The sequence below is a fragment of the Rhincodon typus genome, chromosome 7 (assembly GCF_021869965.1).
Source record: "Rhincodon typus isolate 14 chromosome 7, sRhiTyp1.1, whole genome shotgun sequence".
Taxonomy (NCBI): domain Eukaryota; kingdom Metazoa; phylum Chordata; class Chondrichthyes; order Orectolobiformes; family Rhincodontidae; genus Rhincodon; species Rhincodon typus.
Window position 1 is genome coordinate 55,036,708 of NC_063338.1, and position 17,858 is coordinate 55,054,565.

The 17,858-nt window shown below is 39.6% G+C and overlaps 1 protein-coding gene and 1 long non-coding RNA gene across 4 annotated transcripts in view; one reads left to right on the forward strand and one right to left on the reverse strand.

The window, feature by feature from the left end:
• Positions 1 to 17,858, reverse strand: part of itgb6 (integrin, beta 6) — an 87,335-nt gene that overhangs the window by 62,059 nt on the left and 7,418 nt on the right. For 2 of the 3 annotated variants that reach the window (XM_020531543.2, XM_048599448.1), the window contains exons 2-6: positions 3,452 to 3,551; positions 3,242 to 3,321; positions 2,731 to 2,813; positions 1,836 to 2,040; positions 996 to 1,242 (exon numbers count right to left, since the gene is read on the reverse strand). In XM_020531543.2, coding sequence (XP_020387132.2) covers positions 996 to 1,242; positions 1,836 to 2,040; positions 2,731 to 2,813; positions 3,242 to 3,321; positions 3,452 to 3,551 — 715 coding nt within the window. The other variant, XM_020531544.2, reaches the window with a different exon arrangement.
• Positions 3,428 to 17,858, forward strand: part of LOC125483563 — a 29,632-nt gene continuing 15,201 nt past the window's right edge. Inside the window, exons 1-3 of the long non-coding RNA XR_007262512.1 lie at positions 3,428 to 3,682; positions 6,300 to 6,337; positions 6,618 to 6,650. This is a non-coding gene — a long non-coding RNA (uncharacterized LOC125483563). The remainder of the gene's footprint in view (positions 3,683 to 6,299; positions 6,338 to 6,617; positions 6,651 to 17,858) is intronic.

Here is a 17,858-nt window from a genome sequence, read left to right on the forward strand (position 1 = left end):
CGGTAGAAAGTTAAGTCTTGTCATTGATAGAGTAACCATCCTTATAACTAGTTGATAATTATTAAGTTCCAGCAATTGAGCTCTTTGACTCTGAAAATTATTTATTACATGCATGGAGTCTATTCCTAACAAAAGCAGTTTTGAACTCCATTTACTCCAGCTTTACTATGCAATTTCCATCTGCCGGTGGAGTTTCAGTATTAGCAAAGAGATAATTAGCTTATTTAATACCATCTATGTTCTTGTTTATGTTACATGTGCAAAGACAAAGTCTATTCTGGAGGTAAGCAAATTGGAAGTCATTCTCCCCAGAAAGTCTTATTCTATTTAGCTTTTTTCTCTCCATCCAGTTCTAATTGTTTGAAAAGTTTTACTCTCGTATGGCTGCACCTGATTCATACCTTTGCAAACTGAAAAAGCTGCCAGCTGCTATTTGGGTTCTTTTAACACTCGGGATTTAAAGTGTAAAATGTTGGTCTTGTATCAACTTTAAGGGTGGAAACATTTTCACAGTAATATAATAGCATTAGAAAAAGCTCTTGTAGTCTGTTCCACCATTCAGCTGCACCAGGACTGATTGCTCCATCCTGCACGATCCCTATTATTGCAAGTGTCTGTTGATCCCCGCTTTGATGTATTCATGGACTCAACAGGTTAGGGACAATAATTTTCTGTGGTTTAGGAGAACAGCAACTTTGACTAGGATTAAAACCTGTTTTTAAATTTGCTCATGGGATGTTGTTAACACCAACATTTATTGTCCATCCCTAGTTGCCCTTGAACTGGGTGGCATTAGAGGCTAAAGTACTGTATAACGTCTTTTTAGGTTGTCGGAAAGAGATGATTTATTTTGGGTCAGGATTAGTACAGAGGAACGTTATCAATAAGATTATTTTAAATAACTTCTTGGTACCCTGACTGTTGTACACTTGCTGGACTCCTGAAGAATATATGAACATACGCCCTGTATATTAAAATCAGTATAAATTGCGTACCAGCAGGGATTGGCTAAATCCTTCGGAGTCGTTTTGATGAAAGGAGACATTGGCTTGTCTACGAACGCTCCAAAGCCCAGTTTAAAGTTACTGGTCAGTTTGGCCATTTCTTTGGAGAGAGAGGAGCCCAGTTCTTTAATTCTGTTCAGGTCATCGATCATAGAGGCAGAAAGGTCCATTAGGTAGTAAATGTCGACTGGGTAATCTTCAAACTGCCGCACATCCACTCCAAATGTCAGCTGATTGCCTGTTAGAAAGTTATATGATCAATTTATAAACAAACACCATGCTTGAGGTGCTGAAAATTGATATCAGAAAGAAATATCTGATCAAATGCATGACGCCTACTACCTTTACGTTTTGATTTATAGAGAGTTTCAATTCTTATTCATTCTGTTCATTTAAAATTAGGGGTTAACAATTGAAATGGAACTTTACTGCATAAAAAACTAAATTCAGCATCTTTATCCATTAGTTTCCAGTACAGTGACATTATAGATTATAAAATTATTTTACTTAGTCCATTTGCACGTTGTTAATCACGACATTGTGGGTATTCAATGATTATCTTTTTTTTAAGAAAAGCAGGAACCTGTTTTTCAGTTCTATTTAAAATTGATCCCTTTGACGGAATGTTTAAAACCAAAATTTCGCTTTTATTTCACTCTTATAACAATTTCAAGGCTTCCTGATGCAGGCATTCCAAGGCTATAAAGGAACTTATCGTTTGCCCAGGTCGCATGCACTTATTATTACAGTGAAACCTTGTGAAAGTTGCTTGAAGTTTCTTTTCAGATGCATCTGCGGGAATACAAGAACACCACTTCTCATCGCGTTTACCTGGTCGTAGGTTAAGTGCAAGTTTTTGTGGGGACATTTGTATCCTTTTCCCGTCCCTCTTCTCGCTGCTCAAGCTCACAGGCTCGCCTTTTACAACTCGAAGGTCGCTGAAAGGGGACTCAATAAACTCCCGAGGGCATCCTCGCGACGAAAGATTGTCAAGGGTGTCACATCTTCCACCAAAATTTGAATCGTCACTGAAGTCCTAAGATAAACAATACATATTCGGCGCTTAGATCTACCTTGGTAATGTAGCACGAATCTTGAAATGTATTAACAATCATATTTCCTTTGCGTACATTCTTAAGTATGCCATCCGGTAATGTTTAAGTTTCCAAACCAATGTCCCATTTGAATTTTCAAAACATACTTAATGTTTTTGAATATCTACTATTTTTATAACAATATGCTGCATACGTTTTGTTCTATCAACTTGCATTCACTCGTCATGTAATTTGAGAGGAATATTTGTACAAGTTTGTTCAAGACTAATTTTGTAAGCCTCAGGCTACTTAAATGAGTTAAAGGCACATGTAAAGCAACAGATAGGGTTTGAGTTGGTATAAATTTCCGGTTTGAAACACAAATGAGGGCCATATTTTAGGTGCGGATTCATTTTTTAGAACCTCGCCTTCAGAAATCTTCTGTACATGCTATGAGCAAAAGCATTTTCTATAAGTTTATTCATTTACTATAGTTCAGACTGCAATTGCCACAAATACAACGCACATGTCTAGAGGAAAAGGCTGTGGTTTTAATGGATTAACTATTAACTTCACAGTCAAACTCAAGAGTAAGCAGCACAAACAGGAGCTTCCTTTTAACACATTAAAGAAATAAGGAGTAAAGATTGCCCTTTGAAGACGTGGTATTCTTTTAAAAGTGATTGTTGTACCTCCTGGAAGCACCAACCGCACAGCGGCCCAAGCCTCAAACAGTCTTCACAAGTAAGTGCACTTCCAGAAGAGCAGGAACCTGCTATGGAAACAATGGAGGAATTAGTAACCAGAAACTGAACTGGGGGAATAATGTGCCTGCGCCCGAAATGAACGTATCTGAACGTTTGACTGATAGAAGTGACTGCTAAACGTGAACAAGTAGACGATTAGGACAAAAAAAAAAACACTTTATCAAATGAATGGATTAAAATAACGCATTCGGAACAGTACTACATATGCACCCCTCCCACAGAAATCAGTGAAATATTCGGGTGCTAATTCACAATGTCTAAGCAAGGGGATGACACCTTAGGTAATGTTATGCAAAACCAAACGACATTTAAATTTCACTTACTGGACATTTCACTCACAGTATCAGATACCTCAGGTAATACTCAAGATCATGGAGCAGATTTGCTTTTAGACTGCGTAACAAACAAAAAAAAACAGTAAGTGTTATAAACTCACCTTTTGCACGACTCAATGTTTTTGCCAGAAGCAGCACGATTGTCACCAGGTTCACTCCCATGTCTTTGGAATCGGATACACTGTAAACAGATGGAAAGGATGAGTTTGAAGGCGAAGAAGGGTTTGAGAAACGCCTGCTACCTGCAACCTGCAACCTCGCGTTGTCTGGGAGAGGAGCCGCAAACACCGAAACAGGGGCGTGTTCCCTACCTGGGGAGGTGGAGCAGATCGCTGACACTTGGAGTCTCGCTCAAGTACGGCCACCATGGTGAAGCCGGCTCGCCCTTGCTTTTCGCCAGCTTCCTTCTTCCTTTTATGGTAAAGGCAGGTAAGAAGAAAACATGTTAGAAAGCTGTAGGGATTAGTACCTGGCGAAAGGCAAAGAGCTCACCTAGCTCATTGTGAGCTGCCCACTTCCGGCAAATTTCAAGTACTCGAGAGGTAACATTTTGTTCAGAGCTAACACTCTTCATTGCTGCGAGAATCCGGCACACCTGACAGTTCAAAAACTTACAACGTCCTGATCGTTTTGTTTTGACTTTCTAAGTCCAGGATTTTGGAAGTAATTGATGGTTCGGTACACCTAACAAAAATAATATAGATTTACAGGTAACTCTGCAAATATTAGTGTTTGTACAAAGGGCCAGAGGGCACATTGACAAGCCCGAACAATCTTTCCGGGCTCTGAAGTTACCGCGTCACCGGCATTACTTGGGAGAGGCAAACCTGTTGACAATGGGGGCTTGTCCACTCGAAATACTAAGAACAAGAATTAGGAAAGTTAAAATAACGATTTTCATCAACATAATTTAACTGTCATTCTTAAAAAGAATCAACATTGTATCCTGTAACTCATTTCAATATCCCCTTAAATTGCATTAATCCCCTATTTGCCTATTCTATGATAACAGGACTTAATGAAGTATTAAATTCTGTTTCTCTTCACAGATGCTGCCTGATCTGTTGAGTATTTTCAGCAGTTTTGTTTTCAGATTTGCACTATTGACAATATTTTGCTGTTGTCCATTCTATGAACTCATTTATCTTTCTACTTTCTTTTACAATCCCCTGCCTATTTCCTACTATTGTGTAGTTAGCAGATTTTAAGAACATCGGAACATTAAAAAGTAGGAGCATGAGTAGGACTATAGGCTCATTGAACCTGCTCCACCATTCAATATGATCATGGTAGATTCTCTATCTCAATGCCATACTCCCAATCTCTCCCAATAACGCTTGACAACTTTAGTGTGTAGAATCTATCTACCTCTTTCTTAAATATATTCAATGAATCAGCCTGCACAAAATTATGTGGTAGAGAACTCCATAGGTTCACTACCTTCCGAGTGAAGATAGCTTTTCTCAACTCTGTGCTAATGGCATACCCTGTACCCTAAAACTGACATTCTACTTCCAATATCATGTTGAAATTATTTATATGCTTTGAAACGTAATTAGACTTCAGTCTTTCGAACATTAACAAGAATTAAGTCTTGTGGCACAGTGCATAGTGTCCTTGCATCTGAACTACATTGGCCTTGGAAGGTGCATTCAGAATGTGGCCAAACAGGTTGCTTATCAATTAATCTGTAAATTCTTCTGGTATGTCTATGGCAGATAATTAAGAGTGGGAGAATCTCCTGGTTAGTTATGCTTGATACTGAACAGTCCTCCTCAAGATATTCCCTCTGGTGATAGACTGGCTTCCCGTTCAAAGGAAGACTAGCCATGGGAACAGCCATAAGAACATGTTTTTGTCTGCTTCCTGTCACTAGACAATGAAGAGAACCACAAAGAATGTTAATTATTATTTTTGCATCTCAAAGGTGGTTTCTTAGACGGTTTGTTCTGGAGCTATGCATTATTTTAATCTCTTGAGTTTTTCTTTACAAGTTTCTAGCAGTAAAACTTACATGACAATTTTCTATTGCTGCCAGATTAGGTTTATTTGAATTTAATTTTTTTTTACCATTTTACTTACCAATTGTAGCTTCCACTCTTCAAAGATATCAACCATCCTGGAACTCCCTCCCTAACAACATTGTGTATTATCTATACTAAGTGGACTGCAGTGGTTCAAGAAGGCAGCTCGTCACCATTTTCTTAGGGGCAGTTAGGCATGGGCAATAAATGCTGGCCCTGCCAGTGACACCCACTTCCAGTGAATGAATAGGAAAATAAATATGTTCATTTTCATGGGATTTCCTAGTGCAGCTTGGATCTGCAGTCCACTATTGCTGCCTGCACATCTCCCATTTGTTTCTCTATCTTGGAACTAGTTATCCATAAGTTTTGACTCCCTAATCCCGTGCTCCAGCTCCTATTTGCTCTCTTCCCTAATACACCCTCCATCACTCCAGTGCCATCCAGACTGCTCTGAGCTTCTGCATCACTTTTCCTCATTCTGTCCAGTTGCCTGCACATTTTCAGTTGGGCTTAAGTGCTCAACTTTCATTCATTCCTTACAATCTGACCAGAGTTTTCTTCTTGCTATTCTGTTCTGCAGTTCATATTATGTAATTTAGAAACATCCCATAATAATTAACAGGATGGAAAAATGGTTTGCTGCCTGGCAAACTGAAGCTGAAAAGTTCTCTTGAGACAGGATCAGGTAATGTTGAAAGTGGAGGAAAGAAAATAAGCAAATACTTAAGCATAGAGATAGAAAAGCAGATTGGGACAAAGAACAAAAGCAGAGAAAAAGATCAAATGCTTGTTGAGTAAAACCGATCAGAATGAGGTGGTGATGCAAGCTTCCTCTCTGAGGTTCTGAGGTCTAATCAAGGGATAATTTACAGTATAAAATTATAAGATGGAATTCAAGAAGTGACATTGTATGGGAAGTACTCATGGTGATGAAATTGACAGTAGTGAAAGCAAATCATGGACAATGGATAAAGATATTTTGGTGGAACCAGATAACAATTAGTGGGGTTTGGTGACATCTTTCTTGTCAGAAACATTTTGCAGGCTGGTTAATGGTTAATTGTAATATGAAACGACCAAATTTGAGCTAGAAGTCTAATACCCTGCTGTTTTTTTTCTGTGACAAATGTAGATATGTTAAATAAGAAGATAAAACGGAAGGTTTCTCAAGTGAGTAATTTCTAAACATGTTTTATGACTGTTCTCTATAAGGTAAAATATATAAAAGTTATCAGGCAAAAACTTTGCGAAAGCAGCCAAGAGAGAATTACTTCAGTTGAGAAGTAAAGCTAATCGAACAAAGTCATAGTAATAGATGAGATAACAAGGTGTAGAGCTGGATGAACACAGCAGGCCAAGCAGCATCAGAGGAGCAGGAAAGCTGACGTTTTGGGTCGAGACCTTTCTTCAGAAAATGGTAATAGATGGATCTTTTCCCCTATTCTTACAGTTCTCCAGAGAACTTAGAGACAGCGGTTACAAGGTATGTGCTGTAGATATATGGCTATTTGTTTATTTTCTTATTTTCTTCACACACAATATAAATTATCATGATTCCTGCATTTATGACAGTTATGAGATTAAAATATATTAATATATATGGCGTATTGTTATATATTTCTATGGGAAAGGGAGATTGTGAGCATTTCCTTGAAGGTTGACTCCCCTTGAGGGATAGAAAGGGAAAGGGAAGGGGAAAAGTATGTGATGTATCAATAGGAAAGAGCTGAACCCTCATGTTACACAGTTAGGTCAGTGTGGTTAATTCCTATTTGTGAGTTTACATATTTACAGTGCGAGTGTGCTAATTCTAGAGGTGAAGCAAAATCAGTGAATATTACAAGCTGTACTTGAGATTACAGTCTAAAATTTTTTAAAAATTGAATGGTATAAGAAACCAATGGCGTTCTAACCTAGATGGGAGAAGTGCACTGTCTTTCTGTACTCCCACTACTCCACACAACACAACATAAATTTAATTTGTTATACCCAGTCCCTAATCTGCCCAATTATATGCTATATTAATCTTAAAATAAGAAAATCAATCAACCAGGTCTCTTTAATTAACACAAAATTATTGATTTATTCTAAAAGAACCTATTCAATGAATTGGACTGACAGGTTGTAATGTGAAAATATGCCAAATGAACTGCAGTGGTTCAAGGCAACAGCTCACCATCACCTTCTCAAGGGTGACTAGGGATGGGCAACAAATGTTGGCTGAGCCAGCGACACCCTCATCCCTTAAATGAATAAAAGAAAGTAATGGTTACCACTATAAATACCACAAAAAACATACAAACATATTGCATATTTTAGGTAAAGGGAAAAAGTCAGATTTCACTCTGCCGTAATTGACCTCAGGAAAAAAAAAATTTGGTAGATAAGTCTTTGTTTTTGAAAACAGAAAAGGATAATGATTGATATAAAATAAAGAATTGCAGATGCTGAAAATCTGAAGCAAACACAGAGAATGTTGGAGAAACTCAGTAGGTCTGGCAGCATCTGTAGAGAGAGAGAAACAGAGTTAGTGTTTAGAGTCCAGTGACCCTTCTTCAGAATTTCACGACACTGTTTCTCTCTACACAGATGTTACTAGACCTGCTGGGTTTCTCCAGCAATTTTCATTTTTGTTTGTAATGAGTGGAGTCTTGCTTTGGTCTGTGCTGGTGCCTCAATATTTTACAATTTACACAAAGCACTCCATGAGGGGAACAAAGGCATGGTAGCTAAATTCAAAGATAGGTATGCAGGTGCACAAAGATAGGTACAGCACAATCTAGAAGGTTAATGGGATGCTGTCCTTTATTATGAGAAGAATTGAAGATAAAAGTAAAATTATTATGCTTCAGTTATACAGGACATCAGTATGTCCACACCTTGAATATTGTGTGCAGTTTTGGCATCCTTATTTCAGAAAGGTGTATTTATTTAGGTGTACAAAATGATCAGAGGTATAGATAGAGTGGATAGCCAGAGACTTTTTCCAAGGGTGCAGGTAGCTATTACAAGGGGGCATAGTTTGAAAGTGAGTGTAGGTAAATATAGGGGAGACATCAGAGGTAGATTCTTTACTTAGAGAGGGGTAGGGGTGTGGAACACATTGCTGGAGATGATCGTGGAGTCGGCCTCATTAGGGGCATTTAAGCGGCTATTAGATAGACATATGGATGATAGTATAAGGTAGGGGTGGAGGTTAGATGGACCTTAGGTTTAGGGTAAAAGTTCGGCACAACATTGTGGGCCGAAGGGCCTGTACTGTGTTGTACAGTTCTATGTTCTATAAAGGATATAAATGGAGGCAGTTTGAAGAAGGTTTACTGGATTCATACGAGGATAGGTCAGATAGGCTGGGCTTTTTATCATTGGAGATTAAAAGAGTGAGGGGTGATTTGACTGAAGTAGATAAGATCCTCAATGGACTTGACAAGGTGGATGTGGAAAGATGTTACTTCTTGTGGGTAAGTTCAGAATTAAGGGGCACCATTTTAAAATTAGGGGTTAGCCTTTTTGGATGGGTTGAAAGAAAATTCTTTTCTCTCAGAGGTTTGTGTGACTTATGAATTCTCTACTTTAGAAGGCCTTGAAGGTGGGGACCATGAAATATTTTTAGGACAGAGGTAGATATATTCTTGTTTGCAAGGGAATCAAAGGTTATCAGGGGTAGATGGAAATGTGAAATTTGAATTACAAACAGGTCAGCCATCATCTTATTGAACGGTGGAGTGGGATCAAGAGGCTGAATGGTCTACTTCTGCTCTTATTTCATATGTTTGAATCTATTCACAAGCCTGGAAAAAACTGTTCAAACAGGACAGCCATAAAACCAAATCATAATAACAGCCAGGTGTGTGGGAGTACAGACACCTGGTATATTTGCACATAAGCCATTAATGTTGGAAACACAGGTAGAGAGAACACTTTTCTAGGCTTCATTGAAAGAAGCATAAAGAACAAGAACAGGGAGATTATGTTGAATTTATATAGGACACTGATTAGACCTCAGCTGGAGTATTCTGTACAGTTCTGGGTGCCACCACTTTATGAAGAGTGTAAATGCAGAGAGTCAGTGCAGTAGCAGTAAATTGAACCTAAATATAAGGATCAATAAAGTTTAACTTGATTTATTTTGATCTTTAAAATCAAATGAGTTTGACACTCCTGATCTTACGTAACAGAACATGTCATCATAAAATAATGTCTTGTCCAACTTATTGTGACAAACATCATGGTAGATTAGCTACTTGATCAAAGTTAGTAATTCCAGGCAAAGAACAAGACACAATTTTGCTAGATAGGAAAAAAAATCATCTGGAATGGTAGAGGATACTGTTCCAAAGGTGCAGTAAGGATTTGCCAACATCAATGCAAAGAAACCATACAAAACTGACAAGGACATTTCAGAGAGGTAGGATCGTGGTGTACAAGAATATGACAGTTGAGATAAGGTAAATAACGAAGAAATATTTCCATTAGCTGATGCTAAAAGAAAACAGATTTAAAGTTTGGGCAAGAGATAAAAGGGGAATGTGAGAAAGAATTTTTAATGAGCTGGAACTCACTGCACATAATAATGGTGAACCAGAGACAATCAATTATTTCAACAGGAAGTTGGATAGGCTCTTAAAGGAAGAGACAAAGAGTGACTGGATTACTTCACAGAGAGTTGACAACAACGCAATGGGCCAAATAGCTTCCTGTTGTGGTAATTCCTCTATGAACATTCTACCCAAAACTAAAACTTGGGCGGAAGAAGGCTAAGAGGAGATCTGTTGGAATTTTTCAAAATAATTAGATGTTTTGATAGAATAAATATAAAGAAACTCTTTCTCATAATAAAAGGATCAAGAACCAAAGGGCACAGATTTAAAATGATTTCCAAATGTAACAAATGTGAAAAATAACAGTTTTCAAGCAATGAGTTGTTTTGGTCAGGAATACATTGCCTGGAAGTGTTCTGGAGGCAGATTAAGTTGAAACATTCAACAGGGCATTGGACAGTGATGAATAAAATGTGGCAGTGATAGCATAATAGGCCGAATGGTCTCAACTGTGCAGTAAGAATTCTGTGATTCTGTAAGTTCACAGAAGTCATGACAAATTTCATTAATTATCTAGCCTTACCTAACATGACTGACAGTGCTGTTTCTAAAATAAATACGGGACTAACAAAAGCCTGCAACTGCAAGCTCCACAATGTATGACTAAAATGTTTCAAGAAATGGCCTAACGAAGAACACAGTTGTCTACTTTGAGCATTTTCTCTTCCCCATTACAAGAGCCACATTTTAAAAAGCACATAAGTGTCATACATTACTTCAATTGAAATTATAGTTTGAACTTTGTCACTAGGATACACTTCAAGTAACATTCTCAGTTTTCCTGAAATGAGCCGAGATTTTTATGTGTAGGGGGTGAATAAACTGAAAAACAATATTAAACTGCCCAAAAATAGTCAATGAGACTTTTTAAACTGACCACTATAATTTAGCAGATGGCTAATTCTATTCACTAGGCAGCTGTCTGTGATAAACATAGATATTTAAGGACTGAAGACCATGGGTTTGATATTGTTCCAGTGATGCAGGACCCCTATTGGTTGGAAAACCAATGGGAACTTCACATTTTTTCTCTGTGGAGGAGGAGAGGGTTTCGATGATGTAACTCAATCTGGCACTTGATAAGGTGTCAATCAAAGGTTACTACCTAAAAGAAGAGCTCATGGTGGAGGGCCTAACATTTTAGCATAGATGGATGATTGGATTTGGATACTGTAGGGAGGCAATAGCTTCTCAGGGGAGTGCACTGACAGCCGGGTTTCTGGTACTGTGACTAGTTCCACTGAAATGAAAGGTATATCAGGTTCCAAGTGATCGATTGTAACAGGGTACTCTCGAGTCTGTGGGACAGACAGACATTTCTGCAGCTGTCAGCGAGACATCAGGATGGTGTGTTGCCTCCCTGGTGGCAGGGTCAAGGATGTCTCAGAGAGAGTACAGAATATTCTGAAAGGGGAGAGTGGCCAGCCGGAAGTTGTTGTGCAGATTGGTACCAATAGCATAGGTAGGGAAAGGGATGAGGTTCTGCAGAGGGTTTTCTTTGCTTAGACTTCAGAAGCTAGTTCGGAATTAAATTATGTTAAATACAAATTTCTTGGAAGATTCTAACATATTCCGCTGATTCCTGAATATTCTTTGACAATATGACCAATTATTTGATTCTGAAAGGACACCTCTAGTGCATCCGTTATCACTTTCCCATATTCAGAGAGAATATAGGAAACTAGGTAGGAGGTCAAAAAATAGGTCCTCAAGGGTAGTAATATCTTGATTACTGCCAGTGCCATGTGGGAATGAGAGGAGGAATAGGAGGATAGAGCAAATGAATGTATGGCTGAGGAGCTGGTACAGGGGGCAAGGATTCATATTTTTGGACCATTGGGATCTCGTCGGGGTGGAAATGATCTCTATAAGTGGGGTGCGTTCCACCTGAATTGGAAGGGGACCAATAACCTTGCGGGCAGATTTGCTAGTGCTAGTTGGGAGGCTTTAAACTAGTAAGGGGGGTGGTGTGGCAACCGAAGTGATAGTGATAAAAAGAGAAAAGGCAGAGGCTGGTACAGTAGATAAGGAGAGCAAGTCAAATAGTCAAGGCAGACAAGAGCTTGACTCAGAACAAGGTAAGCCTGATAAATTAAACTGTATTTATTTCAATTCAGGAGGTCTGACAAGTAAGGCACATGAACTCGGGGCATAGTTGGGAACATAGGACTGGGATACAATAGCTATTATGGAAACATGACTCAGGGAAGGGCAGACTGTCAGCTTAATGTTCCAGGGTATAGAAGCTATAGGAAGGATAGAAGGGGGCAAGAGAAGAGGGGGAGTGGCATTTTTGGTTAGGGATAACATTACAGCTGTACTCAGGGAGGATATTCCTGAGAGCTCATCCAGTGAAGTTATTTGGGTAGAGCTGAGAAATAAGGAAGGGATGGTCACCTTATTGGGATTGTATTATAGAACCCCCAATAGTCAGCAGGAAATTGAGAAGCAAATATGTAGGAAGATCTCAGATATCTATAAGGATAATTAGGTTGTAATGGTAGGGTTTTTAACTTTCCAAACACAGACTGGGACTGTCATAGCGTTAAGGGTTTGGATGGAGAGGAATTTGTTAAATGTGTACAAGAAAACTTTCTTATTCAAATGCAGATGTACCTACTAGAGAAGGAGGAATACTTGACCTCTTGTTGAGAGATAAGGCAGGGCAAGTGACTGAGGTATCAGTGGGGGAGCACTTTGAGGCAAGTGATCATAATTTATTAGTTTTAAAATAGTTCTGGAGAAGTATTGAACTGATTAAAGTTCTAAATTGGAATAAGGCCAATTTTGACGGTATTAGCGAGGAAATTTCAAAAGTTTATTGAGGGAGGCTATTCTTAGGTAAAGGGATGGTTGGGAAATGGAAGGACTATAAAAATGAGATAACGAGAGTTCCAAGATAATATGTTCCTGTTAATGTGAAGGGCAAGACTGGTAGGTGTAGGGAATGCCGGCTGACTAGAGAAATGGAGGTTCTGGTTAAGAAAGAGAAGGAGGCATCTGTCAGCTGGTTTCGAATGAATCCCTAGAGGGGTATAAGGGCAGCAGGAGGATACACGAGGGGGAAATTAGGAGGACAAGAAGAGGAAATGAGAGAGCTTTGGCAAATAGAGTTAAGGAGAATCCAAAGAGATACTACAAATATATCAAGGACAAAAGAATAACTAATGAGAGAATAAAGCCCCTTAAAGATCAATGTGGCTGTCCATGTGTAGATCTATAGGAGATGCATGAGATACTAAATGAATATTTTGTGTCAGTATTTACTGTGAAGGAGGACATGGAAGCGAAGGAACTTGGGGAAATAAACAGTGATGTCTTGAAAAGAGTTCATATTACAGAAGAGGAGGTGCTGGAGGTTTATAATGCATAGTGGTAGATAAATCCCAAGGACCTGATCAGGTGTTACCCAGAACCTTGTCAGAAGCTAGGGAAGAGATTGCTGAGCCACCTGCTGAGATATTTGCATCATCAACAGTCCTAGGTGAAGTCCAGAAGACTGGAGGTTGGCTAATATGGTGCCATTATTTAAGAAAGGCTGTAAGGGAAAGCCAGGGAATATAGACTGGTGAGCCTTACGTCAGTGGTGAGTAAGTTGTTGGAACGGATTCTGAAGGACAGGATTTCATGTATTTCGAAAGGCAAGGACTGATTACGGATGCTGAATGAAAACCGAAAGAACTGTAGATGCTGTAAATCAGAAACAAAAGCAGAAGTTGCTGTAATAGCTCAGCAGGTCTGGCAGCATCTGTGGAGAGAAATCAGAGTTAACATTTCGGGTCAAGCTCTGAGGAAGGGTCACTTGACCCGAAACGTCAACTCTGATTGCTCTCCACAGATATTGCCAGACCTGCTGAGCTTTTCCAGCAATTTCTGTTTTTGTTAAGGATAGTGAACGTGGCTTTGTGTGTGATAAATCATGTCTCATTAACTTGATTGACTTTTTTGAGGTGACAAAGAAGATTGATGAAGGCAGAACGGTAGATATTGTTTATATGGACTTCAGCAAAGCATTCAACAAAGTTCTGCATGTTAGACTGGCTAGTAAGTTAAGACCATATGGGATCCGGGGGAGCTAGCCAATTGGATACAAAATTGGCTTGAAGTAGGAGACAGAGGATGGTGGTAGAGGGTTGCTTTTCAAACTGGAGGCCTGTGACTAGTGGTATGCCACAAGGATTGGTGCTGGGTCAGCTGCTTTTTATCATTCATATAAATGATTTAGATGTGAATATAGGAGGTAAGATTTGTAAGTTTGCAGATGCCACCAGAATTGGTGGTGTAGTAGACAGTGAAGAAGATTATCTCAAAGTACAATGGGACCATGATCAGATGAGCCAATGGCTGAAGGAGTGGCAGACGGAGTTTAATTTAGATAAATGTGAGGTGTTGTATTTTGTTAAGGCAAACAAGGGCAGGATTTGTACAGTTAATGGCAGGGCCCTGGGGAGTGTTGCCGACCAGAGACTGACGGGTACAGATACATAGTTCCTTAAAGTGGAATTGCAGGTAGACAGGATGACGAAGAAGTTGTTTGGCACTCTTACCTTCGTGCGTCAAAATGTTGATTATAGAAGTTGGGATGTCATGTTGTGGCTGTACAGGACATTGGTGAGGCCACTTCTAGAATACTGCATAAAATTCCGGTCACCCTTCTATAGGAAGGACGATGTTAAACTTGATAGGGTGCTAAAAAGATTTACAAGGATGTTGCTGGGTTAAAGGTAGAGGCTAAATAGGCTGGGGTTTTATTCCCTGGAGCGTCAGAGGCTGAGGGGTGACCTTATAGAGGTTTATAAATGATATGGGGCATGGATAGGGTGAAAAGCCAAAGTTGTTTTCCTAGGCTGGGGAAGCAAAAAACTAGAGGGCATAGGTTTAAAATAAGTGGGGCAAGATTTTAAATGAATCTGAGGGGTTACCTTTTCACGCGCGTGTGATGTATGTATGGAATGAGCTGCCAGAGGAAGTGGTGGAAGCTGGTACAATTACAACATTGAAAAGGCATTTGGATAGGTATATGAATAGGAAAGCCTTAGAGAGATATGGGCCAAATGCTGGCAAATGGCACTAGGTCAGATCGGGATGTCTGGCCAGTGTGGGCGAGTTGAACTGAAGGGTTTGTTTCTGTGCTGTGTGACTCTATGACTCTATTCAGCATCTGAACAGGCAGAACCAACCATGCTACAGTGTCAATTGCCATTAAATCTGGCTGGGCCATGTGAAGGGCCATAGGCTCCTGCTCCCTATTTCTCACTGTTACAGGAATAACTGAACATACAAGTGTACAAGTTAGGAGCGAAGTAGACCATTCAGCTCGACAAGCCTGCTGCACCATTCAAGAAGACCATTAGTTTATGTTTTGAATTTCACATTACCAAGCTTTGATTGTCTTGTCTGACAAGAATTTACCCTCTTTGAAAAGTTAATCGCCTCCACGATCTTCTGAGGCAGAGAACTCCAAAGTCACACAACCCCCTGCAACAAAACGTATCCTCACATCTCTGTCCTAAAAAGATGACTCTTAATTTTAATCAATCAAATTGTCCTTAGTTCTTCTGAACTCCAGTGAAAACCAGCCCCACCCTGTCCCAATTATCCCTCATAAGACAAACTGCTCATTCCAGGTGTCAATGTAGTAAACCTCCTCCAAACTGCCTCCAATGCATTTATAACTTCCCTAAATAAAAAGAAAGTAAAGCTGCACACAATATTCGAGATGTACTTTCATCAATGCCCTGTAAAACTGAAAGATTACATCTTTAATTTCATGCAAATTCCTCTTCTGATAAAGAAAGCATTCTATTAGCCTTCATAATAACTTGTTGTACCTACAATAACTTCTTGTAAATCATGCACTAGTCCACCTGGATTCCTCTTTACTGTGAAAGATACTACTTATTATAAGTTAAGCACTCCTCACTCTTAAAAGCCAAGAGGATCCAAAACCAATCAGCTGCGCCAGCTCAGACCTTCCAAAAATTATGCTAATGAGCTTTTGACAACAAGGATGTCAGTAAGTCAACAAAGGTCCTAATGTAGCTGTCATCTCTACACATCTGTACTGCCGTGAGACCTGGACTGTATTTCAGCACCGCGTTACAGCATGAGAGAAATACCAAGAGCAATGGCTTCCATCACATTCATTGGAGTCAATGGGAGGACTGTTGAACAAAACCTTGTTCAATTATCCACTTCTCAAAGTTAGATCTACAAGCATTCAGGTGATATCCTTGCAAGACTGATCACTGTATCAGATGGTCACATAGCATCTCCCCTGCTGTGGTCCTGATTTCTGAAAAAAAAAAGCAGCAATCCCAGGGAAGACGAAGTAAACACTACAGAGACTCTCGGAAGTTTTCCTTGAAGCATGGCGACCTTGACGTTAATGATTGGGACAACAGGCCATCAATTGTTCAAAATAGTGATGACCTATCCATAAACTGTATCGTGCTTTGGGTCCAAAAGCATTAATAATGAGGCACACTGGCAACAAAGAATGCAAGAACAGGGAGAAAGTCTGTACTCTGGGTCTACTGTGGTGTGGGACAGCCTGGCCCATGTACCCAAATTTCAGCCTGTTCAGTCATGTGAAGGCCTGTGGCAGGAACCTGCAATCCTGAAAAATGTCATCTTCAAATCAAGGGGCAGCTCATATTAACGGACATGGCCTATTTCTACCTCATTTTCAACACCTAACTCCGTACCTGCCTCAGCTCATGTGCTGCTGAAACCCTCATTCATGCGTCTACTTTCAACTTGACTATTTGAATTCCCCTCTGACGTTCTATCCTTCTTAATTGAATAATCAGAAGCTCTGCTGCCTTACTTGCACCAAGTCTCACTTATGAATCACCCTTGTGCTTGCTGTCAAAGCTGGCGCCAGGTTAAGCAATACATTGATTTAAAACTCCTGCCCTTGTGAGAATCCCCTCCAAGGCTTTGCCCCTGTCTATCTCTGTAATGTCATCTGGCCCTACAACTATCCAAATTATTTGAATATTTTCATTCTGGCTTCTTGAGCATCTCTCATTTTAATCATTCCAGTGTTGGTGGCCATAACTTCAGCTGCCAAGGCCCTTTGGAATTGCTTGTCTAAACCTCTTCAACCAAGTTTTAAGTCAGCTGCTATAATATCAAGTTGAAGATGTAACATACATAACAAGTTGTTGTCTCATCTGAATAATAGCTCTTCTAACAATCTAGTGCTTTTTTTTCAACTGCACATTAAGTACTGGTGTGATTGTAGGTTCATTCTGTAGCATGTCGGTAAACCTGTAAACATGTTTTACGTGTGAAAACTGCTAAGAAAGAACTGAGGCAAATTGGCACTTGAGAATATAAACAAAAACAATTATTTAAATGTCACAACGTAGTGCAACATGTAATGTACCGAAAAAGAAACCTCAAACATCATTAAAGATAACTTTATAAGACTACAGGAATAGTGCCAGAAGACTGGAGACGAGCAAATGTTGTCCCCTTGTTCAAGAAGGGGAGTAGAGACAACCCTGGTAATTATAGACCAGTGAGCCTTACTTCGGTTGTGGGTAAAGTGTTGGAAAGGATTATAAGAGATAGGATTTATAATCATCTAGAAAGGAATAATTTGATTAGGGATAGTCAACACGGTTTTGTGAAGGGTAGGTCGTGCCTCACAAACCTTATTGAGTTCTTTGAGAAGGTGACCAAACAGGTGGATGAGGGTAAAGCGGTTGATGTGGTGTATATAGATTTCAGTAAAGCGTTTGATAAGGTTCCCCATGGTAGGCTATTGCAGAAAATACGGAGGCATGGGATTGAGGGTGATTTAGTGGTTTGGATCAGAAATTGGCTAGCTGTAAGAAGACAGAGGGTGGTGGTTGATGGGAAATGTTCATCCTGGAGTTCAGTTACTGGTGGTGTACCTCAAGGATCTGTTTTGGGGCCACTGCTGTTTGTCATTTTTATAAATGACCTGGATGAGGGCGTAGAAGGATGGGTTAGTAAATTTGCAGATGACACCAAAGTTGGTGGATTTGTGGATAGTGCGGAAGGACGTTGCAGGTGACAGAGGGACATAGATAAGCTGCAGAGCTGGGCTGAGAGGT